Source organism: Myotis myotis, unplaced genomic scaffold, assembly GCF_014108235.1.
Source record: "Myotis myotis isolate mMyoMyo1 unplaced genomic scaffold, mMyoMyo1.p scaffold_m19_p_7, whole genome shotgun sequence".
NCBI lineage: Eukaryota > Metazoa > Chordata > Mammalia > Chiroptera > Vespertilionidae > Myotis > Myotis myotis.
The window spans coordinates 1,163,801-1,180,054 of NW_023416379.1; the positions used below are offsets into that span (position 1 = coordinate 1,163,801).

Sequence of the window (16,254 nt, forward strand, 5' to 3'; positions counted from 1 at the left end):
GTCAATTGATTTCAGACAGGAAGGGAGAGGGAGGGAGAGATAGGAACATCAGTGATGAGAGAGTGTCACCGACCTGCACGCCCCACACTGGGGATCGAGCCTGCAACCCAGCGTCCAACCATGACCCCTGGTTCATAGGTGGACACTCCACCCCGAGCCTCGTGGCCGGGCCTGGGAAAGTTGACTGACACGCAGCACGAGTGGTGCTGGAAGGGGAGAGCGCGTGGCTGTGGCAGCTGGGAGCCACGGTCCCGGCTCCCATTCCGGCTCCGGCTCCGGCCCCTGTGAGCTGCGTGGGGGCCATGGCCGTGGGGCTTCTGTGAGATGACTGTGGGAAGACGTGTGGCTGTCCCTCCTTCCTCCTGTGGGGACGTGTGTGAGGGTGCACGGAACACGGGGGGGGCAGCCACACCGCGTCCCCCCTCACTCGGGGGAATGTCCAGTGCCCCCCAGGCAAACAGCCAAGGACACCAGGCTCGCTCGACCAGCGCACCCTTCCTTTCGGGGTGGAGACGCCGCCAGCGGTGATGGGCCAGGACAAACCAAACATCAGCTCTCAGATACGCTGCTGAGGACCGCCCGCAGACCCGACCGCCCGCAGACCCGACCGCCCGCAGACCCAGCCGCCCGCGACGTGGACGCTGCTCTGGGGCCGAGCACACGGACCGGAGCCGTCCCACGCTGGCCCGCTCAGTGGGTGGCCGGTGTCTGGGGAGCGCTGGCCTTGCTCTGCGGCTCGGTGTGTCTCTAACCTGTGTGCAGCGTCGCACCCGCAGTGTGTCCGCTTCACACGCGCACAGCTCAGCGGCCGTGCGGACCTCCGGGGCTCGGGTCGCGCTGAGAGACGGGCCAGCGGAGGCCTTGACCACGTCAGCAGCGTTCCCGCTCCCCGCCCGCGGCTCCGGCTCAGGGGAGGCGCCGCTAGGGGAGGCTGACCGAGCTTGTGCGGTGCCTTGGGCAAGACCAGAGGAAAGTGGCACAAGAACCAAGGCCAGGGCGACACCGGACTGGGCGCCGGAGGAAACTAGCAACCGGCCCCGCAACTCGTGGTCGGTGAAGAAAATCCACATTCATGGGAAACATGTCAGGCCCACAGTATGCACTCAGAACATACATAAATTTTTCGACTGCTTGAAACACCATTTAGGTTTTATTTTATTTTTATTTGTTTATTTTTAAGTATATTTTATTGACTTTTTTACAGAGAGGAAGGGAGAGGGATAGAGAGTTAGAAACATCGATGAGAGAGAAACATCGATCAGCTGCCTCCTGCACACCTCCTACTGGGGATGTGCCCGCAACCAATGTACATGCCCTTGACCGGAATCGAACCTGGGACCCTTCAGTCCGCAGGCCGACGCTCTCTTCACTGAGCCAAACCAGTTAGGGCTTATTTTTATTTTTTAAATATATATTTTTATTGATTTCAGAGAGGACTGGAGAGAGAGAGAAACATCAATAATGAGAGAGAATCATGGATCGGCTGCCTCCTGCATGCCCCCTACTGGGGATTAAGCCCACAACCCGGGCATGTGCCTGGAATCGAACCATGACCTCCCAGTTCATAGGTCAACACTCAACCACTGAGCCACACCAGCCGGGCATCATTCAAGTTTTTAAAAAGCGATAAACTGATCTAAAATGCAGCTAATCAACTAATCAACTCCAGTATGGAACAAGATACGAATGAATGAAGGCCGCTGGGCTGCTCGGGTGCGAGCCGCCTCCCAGGCCAAGACCAGACTAGCAGCGTAGACAGAGACGTCGCCAGCCCTGGCCAAGAGATGGGAGCGTGGAGTCTTTGCGACACTATGAAGAGGGCCCTGGACAGAGTTTAAACTCGTTCGGTTCCTGTGTCCTAGTGCTCCGGCCCTTCATCCATTCACAGAACGACCGAAAGAGATGGAAGCCAGGGAATGCGGCCGTGCTTGCCGGCGCCTGTCCGCTGGGTCGTGGAAGAGCTCCAGGAGATTTATGTCGACATGACCGCCAACTCAGGAATTTCTTGAAATGACGGGACCCCTTGCCAAATGGCTAATCGAGGGCCAGGGCGGCGTGCTCCCTCCCCAGTGTCGCAGCCTGTGAATGAGCACAGCCTGGAGCTTACAAACCTCCTTTCGAAGATGGTTTGTGCTCCCGCTGCACAGGGAGGCAGGAGGACCCATTTACTTATTTATTTTTAAAAGATGTTTTTATTGTTGATGTCAGAGAGGAAGGGAGGGGGAAGGAGAGAGAGAAACATCAATGATGAGAGAGAATCATGGATCGGCTGCCTCCTGCACGTGTCACGCTGGGGATCGAGCCCACAATCTGGGCATGTGCCCTGAGCAGGAATTGAACCGTGACCTCCTGGTTCAGAGGTCTATGCTCAATCACTGAGCCAGGCCTGGAGACTTTATTTGCAATTGAAATTTCTGGAATACAAACCAGTCGTCATGATTTTGGAAACATTTCTAACAGTGATGGTCAGCCTTGTGCGAATCAGCTGCAAAGTCTGCCCCAAACGGAGGCGATGCCGGTCAGTGTGGGCAGCCACTGACCTTTGAGTTCAAAGGGAACACAACGGAGTTGCAACAAGAGGAGGGAATTTACTTAACGTGAACCCAGGTCATTGCGAAACCAATGTTGCTTCTGCTTCAAAGTAAATTCTTCTGAAAATGATGAGCTGGTTTTGTCCATGTGAGTGCCAAGGTTAAAGGAGAACGATTTGGGGAGGTGCTCAGTTCAGTCTGGAATTTCCATGTGTGGCATAGCCTGGGAATGAGGACAGACATCGGTAAGTGGTAAACTCCACGAAACTTAAATGCAGATCGAGCTTTGCCAATGAAAACGTGGCAGCCGAATTGAGATGAATTGTAAGTCTAACATTCACACCAGATTTACCAGGCTTAGTATGAAAAGAAGAACCTAAAGTATTTCAATAATAACTTTTATGTTGGTTACATATTGAAATAACATCTTAGATCAGTGTTTCTCAACCTTGGCTGCACATTAGAATCACCTGGGAATCTTTTTAAAATCCTGATTTCTGGGCCTCATCCTCCGGAAATTCTGTTTCTTTGTTACTAATGTTGTGGCCCCACCCCATAACAAAGAAACAGAATTTCCGGAGGATGAGGCTCAGAAATCAGGATTTTAAAAAGATTCCAGGTGATTCTAATGTGCAGCCAAGGTTGAGAACCACTGTCTTAGATGGTTTGGACTAAATAGACGAGTAAAATCAATTCCACCTTTTCCTTTTACGTTTTAACGTGGCTACGGAAGCCTCACGTGGCTACTGAAGCCTCGCATTCGGCGGGCGGCTCCCGTTAGGTTTCCTCTGGGCTGCGTCCACCCGGATGGTCAGTCCCCTGGGCGTGTGGCCCAGAGGGCTCCGTCCCCCTGTGTCCTCTCCAATGCTCCCTCTCGGACAGGTGCCATCCTTGGGCTAGTTCCTCTCACCCTTTCATTCCTGGGACCTGGGGCGGAGCTACAGGCTCAATTGGATTCAGGTCCCTGCGCTGTGCACTTGATGTCACACGGCTCCAGGAGACACCCCGCCCCCCGCAAGCCCTCAGTGCTCGTAGCATCCATCGCGTGATCCGTCCGAATCGGTCCCTCACAGGGACTGCCACCTGGCTTCTTCCCCTCCTACCCTTCCTCCTTCCTCACTCGCTGGGCTCGCCCTGAAGAGACTCCTTCGCCCAAGGCTGCCTGAGACAGTTCACACAGCTACTGCTCTCACGGAAACTGCCGAGAGTCGGCGCCCTGATCATGGCAGCGTCTCAGGGGTTATTTGCTTTCCTATGCACCTTTTTGAGGTTTTAAAAAAATTACTGTTTTTTAAAGTAGCCCTAACCGATTTGGCTCAGCAGATAGAGCAGTGGTTCTCAACCTGAATGACCCTTTCACAGGGGTCACCTAAGACCATCGGAAAACACATATATAATTACATATTGTTTTGTGATTAATCACTATGCTTTAATTATGTTCAATTTGTAACAATGAAATTGGGGGTCACCACAACATGAGGAACTGTATTAAAGGGTCGCGGCATTAGGAAGGTTGAGAACCACTGGGATAGAGCGTCGGCCTGCGGACTGAAGGGTCCCAGGTTCAAGTCTGGTCAAAGGCATGTACCTTAGTTGCGGGCACATCCCCAGTAAGGGGTGTGTGTGTGTGTGTGTGTGTGTGCAAGAGGCAGCTGATGGATGTTTCTCTCTTCGATGTTTCTAACTCTCTATCCCTCTCCCTTCCTCTCTGTAAAAAATCAATAAAATATAAAAAAGTGTTTCAATGTAACTTTTATGAGATATAATTCCATAGCATCTAATTCACCCCCTTCAGGTGTGTAATTTGATGGCGTTTAGCATATTCACAAAGTTGTGCAACCACCACTATAACCGTCAGGCCATTTCCATCGCCCAGGAGGACAGCGCATGCTGGCGGTCAGTGCCGACTCCCCAGCTCTCCCGGCCACAGGCAGCCCCCCTCTATTTCCTGCGTCCGTGGACTGTGTACTCTGGACATTCACACACATGGGATCCCACGATACAGGCTCCCTCATGTCTGCCTTCTTTCCTTTAATTTCTGCCCGGAAATGTAAACTCAACATTGAGCACATGCTTACACCCGCTTCACAGTCACGGTTTTTGCTATTATAGGAATTTCTGCTTAGAAAGCCTTTTGTCCAGCTGAACATGGCTCAGGAGACGGCTGCTCAGCATCGGAGAGGATCACAGGCCAAGAGAGGCCTTCTCCGCCCGCCAATGTCGCAGGGGAAGTTTGGTGTGGTTTTGTTTGTGTGTCTGTTTGTGGGGGGAGGGGGAGCAGTTTGGTTTTTATCCAGGAAGCCATGCAGTTTCTTACACCCCCCTCCTGGGTTGATAGGAGGAGAAACGGTGTACAAGTGCCTACGGGTCAACAGGAGGCACCTGTTACCATTGTTAATCATCAAACCCCTTTGCCTCCCTTGAGGGCGTCCACTCCACCTCCCGGGAAGCACCGGGGCTGTGCCAACCTTCCCCGCGCTGCCAGGAGGCCGCAGTGTCCAGCCCGGGACTCACAGACCAAGGCCAGGCTGACCCGGGGCCATCCCCGCAGAACACGATTCGGATCCAATCAGCGACTTGCTGTTCTAGTTCTAAAAAGCAGTTCTTCTTTAGCGCATTTATTTGTTAAGAGCGAACACCTGCTCATCCTACGAACGTCAGAGGGAGCAGGAGGGTAGGCGAGGCCTTTCCCGCGTCCCTCGAACCCGTAACCCTCCTTAGCCCCGACGTTTCTCCGGTCTGCTGTCCCGTGGTCCTTGTCCCTGTGCGCACGCGAGCAGCATATCCGACACCGTTCTGCGCCTGGACGCTTTTCCGGTGAACGTAACGGTCGCCCCGGCGCACACCGAGGCCTCTTCTTGCTGCTGCTGCACAGCGTCCCCTCGACCGGACCGGAGGCACCGGGACCACCTCGCTCTCCCCGCGGGAGGGGCGCCCGCAGCTCGCAGTCCGCGCACTGGAGGGGCGTGCATCGCGGGAGGGAGGGAGGGAGGGAGGGGCGCCCGCAGCTCGCAGTCCGCGCTCGGGAAGGGCTGCCGCCCGCGGGACACGGCACACCCGCCGTCCGGGGCGCTGTGGCTCCAGAGCCGCGCGTGCTGGCCCATCACCGATGTGAACACGCGCCCGAGTCACCGTCCCCCAGGAGATGCTCCTGGGCCAAGACCGTCCCTGCAGCGTCTCCAATGCCCGAGTCACCCACACGGAGGCCCGGATGGAGAATCAAACATAAAAATTAACCCTGAACGACAGAAACCGCCCCGCCGAACCCTGTGGCTCCAGGCTCCTCGCACGCCGGGCCTGCGTGGCCTTGGCGGCAGCGCGGGGCAGCGAAGTGGGGGGGGGGGGGACGGACCGGGCGCGGCGCGGGGACCGGAGGGGCGGGCGCCGTGCCCTTGAGCGGACGCCGCCGGAGTGTCACCGCCCAGCAACCGCCTAGCAACCGCCCGCCAGTCGCCGCCGGGTCCGGCCAGTTTACGGCAGAGGCCCCGCCCCCGAGCGCCCGGGGGGCGGGGAGAAGGTGTGCGGCGCGCGCGGGCCAATCCGCTGGCCGCCTCCCGCCCCGAGCCCTCCCATTGGCCGAGCGCCGGCGGCCGTAAGGCGGGGCCGAGCTGTCGTGACGCGGGCGGCGGGCGGCGTGTGTCCCCTCTGTCCGCTGGGCCTGGCTGCGGGGCTCCGAGTGGCGGCGGCGACGGCGGCCTGCGTGCGGCACGGCCATGGCGGGCGCGCTGGTGCGCAAGGCGGCGGACTATGTGCGGAGCAAGGACTTCCGGGACTACCTCATGAGGTGGGCCCGGCCGCGACGCGAGCTCCGGGAGGAGGGCCGGGCGGGGGCGCAGGGGCCGGGGGCTCCCCTCTGCACCTGCCGCCCGGTGCACCGGGGTGAGCCGGGGCGCGCGGGGGAGACGCCCGGGGCGGCGCGCGGCCGGGAAGGGCCTGCAGCCTGAGCCCTGCAGCCGGGACGAATGTGCGGCCGAGGCTGCCTCTCCCTGTTGTCATCTCACCGACTTGGCGTCCGCGCGTAGGCGGGAGTGAAATCCAAAATGTCCTCAAGCGCGAGTCTGCGGCCCCGGGTCGGACCGTGCGGCCGAGGACCGGCGTGTCTCTCTCCGCTCCCCGGTGGCCCTGCCCTTCCCGTCGGGAGCGGAGGGCTCCCCGCGCCCCGTCCCCCTGCCCGGGAAGCCGCCGCGCCCCCCACCCCCTGCCGCCGGGAAGCCACGCTGCGCTGCGCGTTGGGGGCACCGGGACTAGTGAGTGTCCGCGCGGCTCCCGGGGACGGCGCCGCGTGGCTGCCGGGGGCGAGTGCCCGGGGGCGGCCCCCGCGGGCACCTGGGCCGCCTCACTCTAACCCCGGGCCTGGCCCGTCCGTGCCCGGAGGCGCTGAGGACGCCCCTGGTGCCCCGGGGAGGCGCGGGGCGGGGGGACCCCCTCAGTGCGCGCCCAGGGGCCCGCTTGTGTGAGCGCATGTTTTTTTTTTTTTTTGCTGCCGCAGTGTGCTGAGCGCCCTGTGCAGCGGACCCCTCCCCTCCGCGCCTCCCCGTCCAGGTCCAGGTTTGGCGCCGCCTTTGTTGGGGAACTAGTTCTTCCTGCCGTTCCTGGCAGCAGCGGGTTCACGGTGTGGCTGCCAGGCGTCCGTGTGCAGGGCTTTCGGACTGAACCGGATTGAACCGCGTCTGCGGGCAGGAATTTCCTTCTCCATGTCCCTCATGCCGACCTCCTGGCCGGTGCAGGTCTGAGGAGGGGCCGCGCACATGCGAATGGTGCCCAGGAAATGGGCCCGAAGAAGGCCTGCGGCCAGTGGAGGCCTCGCTGGAAGAGGCACCGGACTCCGGGCCCAGTCTGGCCCGGTCCAGCTCGGTCCGCCTTATGTGGACACACGTTTGCCCCTTAGCAAGGCCCGTAGGCAGATGCAGGTAACGGTGGGTAAACAGTGGGAGGGCCATCAGGTGGGGAGCTGCCGGGCGGGCGGGCGGGCGGTGTTAGGCTGCTTTTCAGCCCTGCCCTGCGGAGGGCCAGAGCCCATGGGCTTCCAGCGAGATCTTGCTGCGTTCACAGCTCACTGCGCTGCCTCAGCCGCCGGCACCTTACGTTTACTGACGCCGCCTGTTGTGAGCCAGGTAGAGCTTGAACTATTGCACTGCAGGGAGAGTCCTGATGGAAAACTAAAGTAGCTCCAGGATGGCATTCTGGTGGTCGGCACTGCCTCTTCTGGAACATTTTTGTAGGGACAGGAATGCGTTGTTGCCAACGTGCAGCTCAGTACGAGGCCTGTGCTCAGACCAGGAGCCCAGCCGTGTCCGGAGCGTGGCCCGTGGCAGCCCCGCTAACCCCCCCAACCCCCACCCCGAGGTCCTCGGCCTCCGCCTGGGAAGCGCTGTCGCTGTCCCGTGGACTCGCTGTGACGGCCTGGGGCACAGTTCATTAGGCTTCTGCTGATATTTCGCAGCAGAACCTGCGCAGCTCCGTCAGCCAACAATTCATGCTGTAAACTGGAACCGCCAGACTCTGACCAAAACCTCTGCAAGTGTCGGGCGCGTGTCTGTGGGAGATTTTATCAGTATTTCAACAACTCGTTCCGTGGGTAAACTTTAAGATTCTGCCTTCACAGAACAATTAAGCTGTAGCCTGGCAAGAAGAATTGCCATTTCAGAAATAAAAGGCATTCGCTATAGAACTTTCCATATATTCTAAATGGGCTGAAGCTTAGCGTTGAGGAAAACGGTTCAGTTGACATTGAAAGTTTTTCCTATTCATTTATTCAATAACTATTTCTTTGAATGCCTTGTGAATGGAAGGCACCGCTTCAGGTCCCTGCCTCTCAGTGGTAAACAGAAATAACATCACGCCTCTTCCTAGGGGCTTCATTCTGGTGATAACCTTAGTCAGTGAAAGTGGGACGTTGGTTGTTAATAAAACCCTGCAGCCTTGTGCTTCTCTCCAGCTCGTCATTTTCTAAGGAACGGCCCTGTAAGCCCGTGCTGTGTGGTGTGAGAGCCGCGAGCCCCTGAAATGTGGCCGGTCCCCACAGGTGCCCCGTCAACACACGCCGAGTCTCAGACACGGCACAAAATAGAACACAGGATACCGCACTCAGGCATCGCCGCTGGTTGTGTGTTCAGATGGAAGGACTTCGGACATGTGGGAATAAATAAACTTAATAAAACTAACTTCTGTTTTTCCTTTTAGAAATGTTTAGATTGCATACGTGGCTCCTACTTGTGAATTGCATTATGTTTCTATTGGCGCCCTCTAAGGATCACACTTTTTTTTAAAATAAAATTAAGGTTTAATTTCATTAGGTCCAAGTTGTTATTAGAAATGTCACTAGACTTCCCTGGGAAAAGAGCCAAGCTGCCCACCCCGCAGCTCCGGCACCGAGACTGCGCAGACTGAGGCCCAGGTGGCTCGGGGACCCGCCTCTGAAAACGCCTGACCTTCTCCTTCTTTTTCTTTTCATGTCTCCGTCCGAACCGTGGTGATTTCTCACAAAACAGCACGGTAAGAAAATCCTTCCTCCGTCACTTCAGGCTGTTGCAGATCCTGCATCAACAGAGTTAGGGACAGCAGACCCCTTTGCTGGAGGTAGCGGGACCAGCACCAGGGCGGGGGGAGCGGGCTGAGGGCGCCCTCTGGTCCCTCCTAGAGTCCCGCCTCGCTGGTAGCAGTGGGCACAGAGCCTGGCTGCTGGCGGCACAGACTCCACCCAGTCAGTAGCCAGGTCATGGCGCTTCATTCGTGTGGATGTTCTTTAACCCAAGTTACGAATTTATAATGAAATAGAAGTATTTTCCCATTTAATCCAAAATATGTTAATTTTTTCCTTTCAAATATTTATCATGAAATTCCTTCTTTTTCTAGACATTATGGTGACTCTCTGCTAGAGCGTAGACTAACGTACTTTATAAAGGGACGTGAGCGCGAGAGCCTTGCCCTAGTTAGAAAGCGCGTATTAAGCTTGCTGAGGTAGGTACCTTAGTCAGCTAGTGTGCAAGTTACTTTTACCTTTCAGGGACTTTGTAAGAGATGGTTTAAGTGCCGGTCATGCTCACGGCCACAGTGCACGCCCTGCCTCCCAGAACCTGTCACGTGCAGCCCTCACTCATCACTCCACACCTGAGTCGGCTGTTAAGCATGGGCAGCTGAACATTGGTGTCCTGGGATGGCCCCATGGTTGTGAAATAAAAAGCTGTTGGTCCATTTTAAAAATAGAAGTTGTTGCTATTATTTTACAAGTATTTTCCAATCTTTTTAAAAATATCTATTTTTATTTCAGAGAGAAAGGGAGAGGGAGAGATTGAAACATCAGTGATGACAGAGAATTATCAATCAGCTGCCTTCTTCGGGCTCCCTACCGGAGATGGAGCCTGCGACCTAGGCATGTGCCCTTGACCGGAATCAAACCTGGGACCCTTCAGTCCACAGGCCGACGCTCTATCCACTGAGCCAAACCAGCGAGGGCTATTTTCCAGTCTTAATATCTGGGACTCTTGAGTGTAGATTTCCAGGCTCTCAGATCTTAAAATAGCTCACATGAGCCCAAAGAAATTTCCCATATTAAAGTTCCTTTCTTCAGAGAAAGTATCCAGTTTAAGGTCTGCATATTAAAAGATGTCAATGAAAATTTGAAAAAGAAGTTTTGATAGATTTAAGCATTAAATTATGGAGAATAGTTATCACAGGTTTTAAGTTATGGCAAGACTGAATTGTGTGAGAAGTTCATCTCACTGTAAAGTTCTCTGAATGGGACAATCAGGTGACTCGGTTGACCTCTGAAAGCTGGTCAGGACTTGGGAAACTGCCAGTCCTTCCTGGCTTTGAACTCACCTTGTAAGAACTGCTGACTCATAGGCACAGTCTTCACCGGTGGACCAGTGAGCCCAGGCCTGAGCTCAGGGATTTGTTTCCCAAGGCTCCGCCTTCATTTTCCCTCTCCCTTCCTTCCCTCCTCTGTCTTCCCACAGCACTTCTGGGGCCCAGTAGCCAACTGGGGTCTCCCCATCGCCGCCATCAATGACATGAAAAAGTCTCCGGAGATTATCAGTGGGCGGATGACGTTTGGTGAGTGTGTGCTCTGAACACCTGCGGCCTTTCCCCGCATCATTAGCATAAACAGCTCCCCAGTGCAGCTCTGGACAGGACAGTCACGTAGGAAATGGCATCCCCCTCACAGGAGGACAGGCAGGTGGCTCTGAAATGCTGCCTTGGGAGTGCTGGAGCCCGCTAGCCGGCGGGCTGACTGCTCCCAGCTGAAGGTGTCCTCTGGGGCGTAGTCGGAAAACGCTTTCTTACATTGACTTGAAACCCTGATATTTGACCATAAAGCTGTTGAGAGGATGACGAAGCAGTTCCTGCAGGTGAGGGACTAAACTACTCGAGGGGACAGGACCGTGGCTGGAACTCAGGTGCCCACTCCCTCCAACACCCCATCCTTACAATGTTCAGGTGATAAGTAACAGTACCCACCAGGAGAGTCCGATATCTGCTGAGCTTCCCACTCCTGGTGCCTTTCCGCCAGAATTTACCTCCCGTCACAGTCTTAGCGGAAGAGCTTCCCTGGTTGGTTCAGGCTGGTGCCGGTGGATCTGGGTTCCCTCCCACACCAGGTCTCTGAACCGTGAGTCATTGCTCCCCTCTGCTTGGTGTTTGCAGCCCTCTGCTGTTACTCTCTGACGTTCATGAGATTTGCCTACAAGGTGCAGCCTCGCAACTGGCTCCTGTTCGTGTGCCACGCCACCAACGAGGTGGCCCAGCTCATCCAGGGCGGGCGGCTCATCAAATACAAGTAAGCAGCGCCAGCTCGTCCTCTTTGCTGACGGAGGGGAGAGCGGGCCCGGTCCTGCCTTGGGCATTTGGGCCATGAGTGTGTGCAGATGGATGTGAAACCCGTTCTGAGAAAGCTGTGCTGCTGAGTGTGAAACCGTGCCTGGGCGGTTACCGCCACGCCGTGCAGATGCACTGACTACAGCGTGGACAGGGTGTGTCTCCATCACATCGGGAGTGGGAACGGCTGCTGTGTGAGGGCTTCTTAAAGCCTCCGGCCCTGCGGCGGCAGTGACGCTCCCTGTCCTTGTCTCCCTGCAGCATGAATAAGAAGGCAGCAGCGTGACCCGGCAGGGAGGCTCTGCCCGCTGCTGGGCCTCCGGCTCCATCATCAGGACGCCCTGCTGAGGAAGACCCGCTGAGTGCTGTTTTACTAACCCAACCATTTCCACCCACAGCGAGAGCCCCTGAGCCCCTGACCCGCCCCAGCTGCCTCCCAAGTACTGTCTACTCTCCTCCCCCTAACCAGCCGTCACACAGGCAGTCATTCCGTGATCCCAGCGATGCTTTCTCTGAGGCCGTGTTGTTATCTGTTAGAATTTGCTGAACGCGCAACGGAAGAGAACAAAGCCTGTGACTCTCAGACCTGAGTGCTCAGAGCTCTGGCCTTGTTCTGTAACGACCATGAGACAACCCCAGCTACACCCTTCAGGTCTCACCCCAGGGTCTGAAGAGTGTCCCTTTCCATGCGGTGTGTCTTCTGAAATGCTGTGACTTAACGGCAATAAATGACTTAAATATCTGTCAGTGAGAATGACGAAATGTTTTTAAGGAACTGCAGGACTGTGTCCCTGCAGCACAGGGATCGGCATCACGGGGACTCCCTCCCCAGTGCTGAGGGAGGTGCCGTCCGAGTGGTCAGACGGCTTTCTCGTGGGCCATGTTAGAAACGCCCCAGTGCTGCCCTGAAGATGCCCTGAGGTTCCCTGAGGGGGTCAGAGTTGGGCAGTGTCCCTGGGGGCCGCAGTCCCTGGCCGCACAGGAGCGGGGGCACCGTGCTAGGCACCAGGGAGAGGAGGGGCCTCTGGGGTGGGCGGGGCCCGGGGGCATGGTGGTGATCCTGCTGCCCCTGCCACAGGGTGAGCGCCGGGAGACAGCGTGGAGGGTGCGCGTGGCCCGCGGCTCCTCACCTCACCCGCACCCGCTGGCCTGCAAAGCGCTCCCCCAGAGCAGGCCCAGCGCCTTTTCTCTTTTCGATGGAAGTCTCTTGGCTGCTTTAAAATGACCATCTCCACTGTCTGTCACTAGCACAAGGGGACACCTGGGCGGCTGGCAGGGAAGTGCCGGCCGCTGGCACAGGAGACTGAACAGCGGACCTCGCTCCGTGGCCGGGCGGCGGGAGGTCCTGGTGGCTCCTCCTGGTCCGTCGTCGTCGGGGTTGCCGGGCTCCATCTCCTAGGCACTGGGAAGTGTCCCAGCGCCACACCTGTAAGTGTCCGGGCCCTGCAAGAGCTGCGCGCACCTGAGGCTCCCTGCTCCGAGGGCTGGAGGGTGGAGGACAGGGCGCCGTCCATCCCCCAGGTCCTGGGAACCGCAGTGTGGAAGCGAGGGTGGGGTCGACTGCTCACAGCCCAGAAGGCCAGGCTCAGAACTAAACTACCCAGAGAACCTCCTCTGCAGACGTGACCCAACGCTCGCCGTGCTCTCCCTTTCAAACAAGCAGGAGAGAGCTGGCCGGCACAGGAGCCGCCAGGCGGGTGGACACCGATGTCCGCGCGGAGGTGCCGTGCTGGCTCCCGCCCTGTAATGGGCTCAGGGACGAGGTGACGATTGCGAAGCACTTCCTGCCCCGCCAGGGCTGCCGAGTCCTGGCGCCGAGCAGCCCGCTGCCCGCGGTGCCTGGCCCGGCAGGAAGCTGGTCAAGGGCCTCTTGTTTCGCAATGCCCTTCGCACGGTTGGTCTAGGCCCTCCCGCCGCCCACGCAGGAACCGGCTCTGCTGCTCGCTCCCCAGGCTGCGTTCGGTCGCTCGTCTTCACCTTTTCACTAAGATTTCTCAGACTCTGTGCACCGAGCGGGGACAGACAGTAGCGAGAAGCAGCAGGCGCAGTTCCAGCTGCGGTCCTGGCACCCCACATGCCAGCAGGCGGCTTTCTCAGCATGTCCTGTTCAAGGTCTGGATTAAATCCTTTAATCAAAAGCAAAGCCGGTACCCAGGACTGAGGCTCGGCAGGTTGGTGGCCTCGGGGAGGGGAGGACGCCAGTTGCCATTGTAACTATTTTGAATTTCTTCTGGCTTTTTCTCTTGAGCATGATAATAGACTCATGACTTTTTATAGACTTAATGTGTTGCTTTAAATTCTCGCCCGAAGATATGTGTTACTGATTTTGGAGAGGGAGAGAGAAAGCAAGGAACATCGATGTGAGAGAGACATCGATAGGTTGTCTCTAGTATACGCCCTGCTCAGGGATCGAATCCACAACCCACGTATGTGCCCTGACCAGGAATCACACCCGCATCCTGTTGGTGGACAGGATGACACTCCAACCAAGTGAGCCACCCAGCCAGGGCAAGACAATGCGTTTTTGTCAGCTACCATGATTATTCTTTTGGCTCCCATGTCATTCCTTCAGCGGCTGGGCGGCAGGAGGTCCTGGGCCGCTCCTCCTGCTCTGTCTTCTGGGGTGTGCCAGGCCCAGTCTTCTAGAGACGTGGGTATCTGTGAGAGTTCCTCTTGTCCCCACATCAGCTGGAGGCCTCCTGCCCGCTGCCTGCCTGACCCCACCACGCAGCCGTTCCCTGGGGCTCTGGCCAGTCTGGGGAACGGTCCTTGTACCACCACGCGGGCTCGTGGTGCCAGAACGGCGTTGCTTCCTGCCCGTCCAGTGTCTGAAGCGCGCAAGTTCCTATAATAGTTCCAAGTGCACAGACGGTAACCGTAGACTCTGTTATGTAAGCACTTTCCGAGTGGACTGGCTGCCATTGTCAGGAAGTCCCGAGAAGAGGCGGCAGCCGGCAGTGCTCTTAGCACAGATCCCCGAGGTCCGCCTCCCGGGCAGTCGGGGCGACGGGGCCACCTGAGCAGCCCCGTCCGAGTTCGTCCTCGTCACTCTGAGCTGAGGACTTCTGGCCACTCACTCACCTCTGCTGTTCACTGTCTAATTTCTGGTACTGTTACCACCTACAGAGTTGAAATGTTCAGTCTTGTCCTGATGGGAAAGTTTTGTCTTGTGCCCCTTTTTAAGCTACAACTTTTCTCTTTAAATAAAAATGATATCCACATTTCCTCCTGCCATACTATGTATTTTCATACCAGGGCTAACATCTTCTAAATCCAGCTGCTTCTCGCAGGTCCCGTTCTCCTCACCGGAGGAGCAGTGTTTACTCTTCCTTGAGGGGGTGCGTTTTAAGGAGGTAGACGGGCGTCACAGTGCGCGGAGGCGGCCCACGTAAATGCGGGCTCTTCAGGGTTTTGTCTGAGTCCCTTCACTCAGAAGTTCCTGTTTGCAATCAAGGACTCGCGCCAGCCTCGGACAAGGGACGGACTTGGTCTCGTGCCCACAACTCCCGATGAGAAGGCAGCGGCGGCACGCGCACTGGCAGTGTTTTTACCAATATCACAGAACCGTGTCTTCTAGGGGAGGCCCCGGCTGGTGCCTCGGTACCTCGGTGCCTGCGCTCTGCAAGCTGTCAGAGGAAATGTACTGGAGAGGTGTAAGCCGATCCTCCTTGGAGCTGCAGGGCCCTGTGGCACGTGGGCGTGGGCGACACAGCCCCTGCTGGCAGGACCGGGCTGCATTCCACTGCAGGCGGCTGGACTACAGGCAAGGGGAGGAGGTAGAGCAAGAACCGCTGCCACGCAGGGAGGGAAGGCCCCTGTCAGTTTCCGCAAACATGGCATATTTTGAGTTTGCAATAAAATCCACACCCTGATGAAATCGATGCCATCACGTCTTCAGGGGTAGCGGCCCTTCCAGTGCGAGCTGGGGTCTCCCAGGGACAGTCCCCGGGCTGCAGGAAGAGACTGCACCCTGGGCCTCCAGGAGCAGGTAGGCCCCAGGGCGAACAGGAGCCCGCACCCCCTGCCCCTCCTCCCGCAGGCGGAGGCTCCTCACTGGCCCGTCCCCAGGTTGGAAATGATTTTGTGGTAAAACTGCGCCACCTTGTGGCCTCACTGGATTCAAAAGCTGAAATGAGGAATGTTGCCGTCAGTCCGCGTTGACCTAGTACCTGTAAGGACTAGACACACTCTTCCCTCCTGCGGGGTGCTCAGTGGCTGAGCATTGACCTACAAACCAGGGCACACGCTGGGGTTGCAGGCTCCACCCCCAGTGTGGGGCGTGCAGGCGGCAGCCGGTCAGTGATTCTCTGTCATTGATGCTTCTCTCTCTTCCTTCCTCTCTGAAATCAATACAAACATATTTAAATAAAAATACTCTTCAAAACAGTCTCCTTGGTAGAACACCCCGTCTCTCCTGCCACACACATGAGAAGCTAAGACAAAAGCTCACGGCTCTCCCAGATTCTTGTCGGGGCAGGGCAGACTGAGAAAAGTGCCTTAGACTATAAAACCGTGGTTTTTTTAGTTGTTTTTTTTTATCTAATCAACCCCTCTACAGACATGATTAACAAATGACCCCGATGCAAAAAACAAACAAACAAAAAACACAAAAACAAACCCACACCTACTCTGAACCGACTTGTGCCTCCACAAATATTTCTGAGTGGGAAACGCAGCTGAGCAGACTTCACGTCAGGACGACTGCCTGCGATGGTCCTCCCCCCCCCCCCCCAGGCCGGTCCAAGTCTCTGGTCACAGGGTTTGCTCATCTGGGTGTCACTGGCTCAGCCCCTCGCCAGCTGTAAGCCTGCAAGGACCTCACCGAGTGTCCCTGGGCCCTTGTTTGTTTGTTGGTTGGTTTTTGGTTTTTAAGGTAATTTCCGTGAGCTTCTGGGGTTACAGCCCT

General features: G+C 56.9%; 1 protein-coding gene across 2 annotated transcripts; it reads left to right on the forward strand.

The window, feature by feature from the left end:
• The first annotated feature begins 6,134 nt into the window (after positions 1–6,134).
• MPC1 (mitochondrial pyruvate carrier 1) lies at positions 6,135–12,102 on the forward strand. Of its 2 annotated transcripts, none has more exons than XM_036317253.1 (5): positions 6,135–6,315; positions 9,023–9,026; positions 10,490–10,586; positions 11,178–11,310; positions 11,610–12,102. In XM_036317253.1, the coding sequence occupies exons 1-5, from the start codon at positions 6,245–6,247 to the stop codon at positions 11,632–11,634; spliced, it is 330 nt and encodes a 109-aa protein (XP_036173146.1). In that variant the 5' UTR covers positions 6,135–6,244; the 3' UTR covers positions 11,635–12,102. The 2 variants fall into 2 exon arrangements, with proteins under 2 accessions (XP_036173146.1, XP_036173148.1); XM_036317255.1 differs by lacking the exon at positions 6,135–6,315 and adding an exon at positions 7,108–7,441.
• The last annotated feature ends 4,152 nt before the right edge of the window (positions 12,103–16,254 follow it).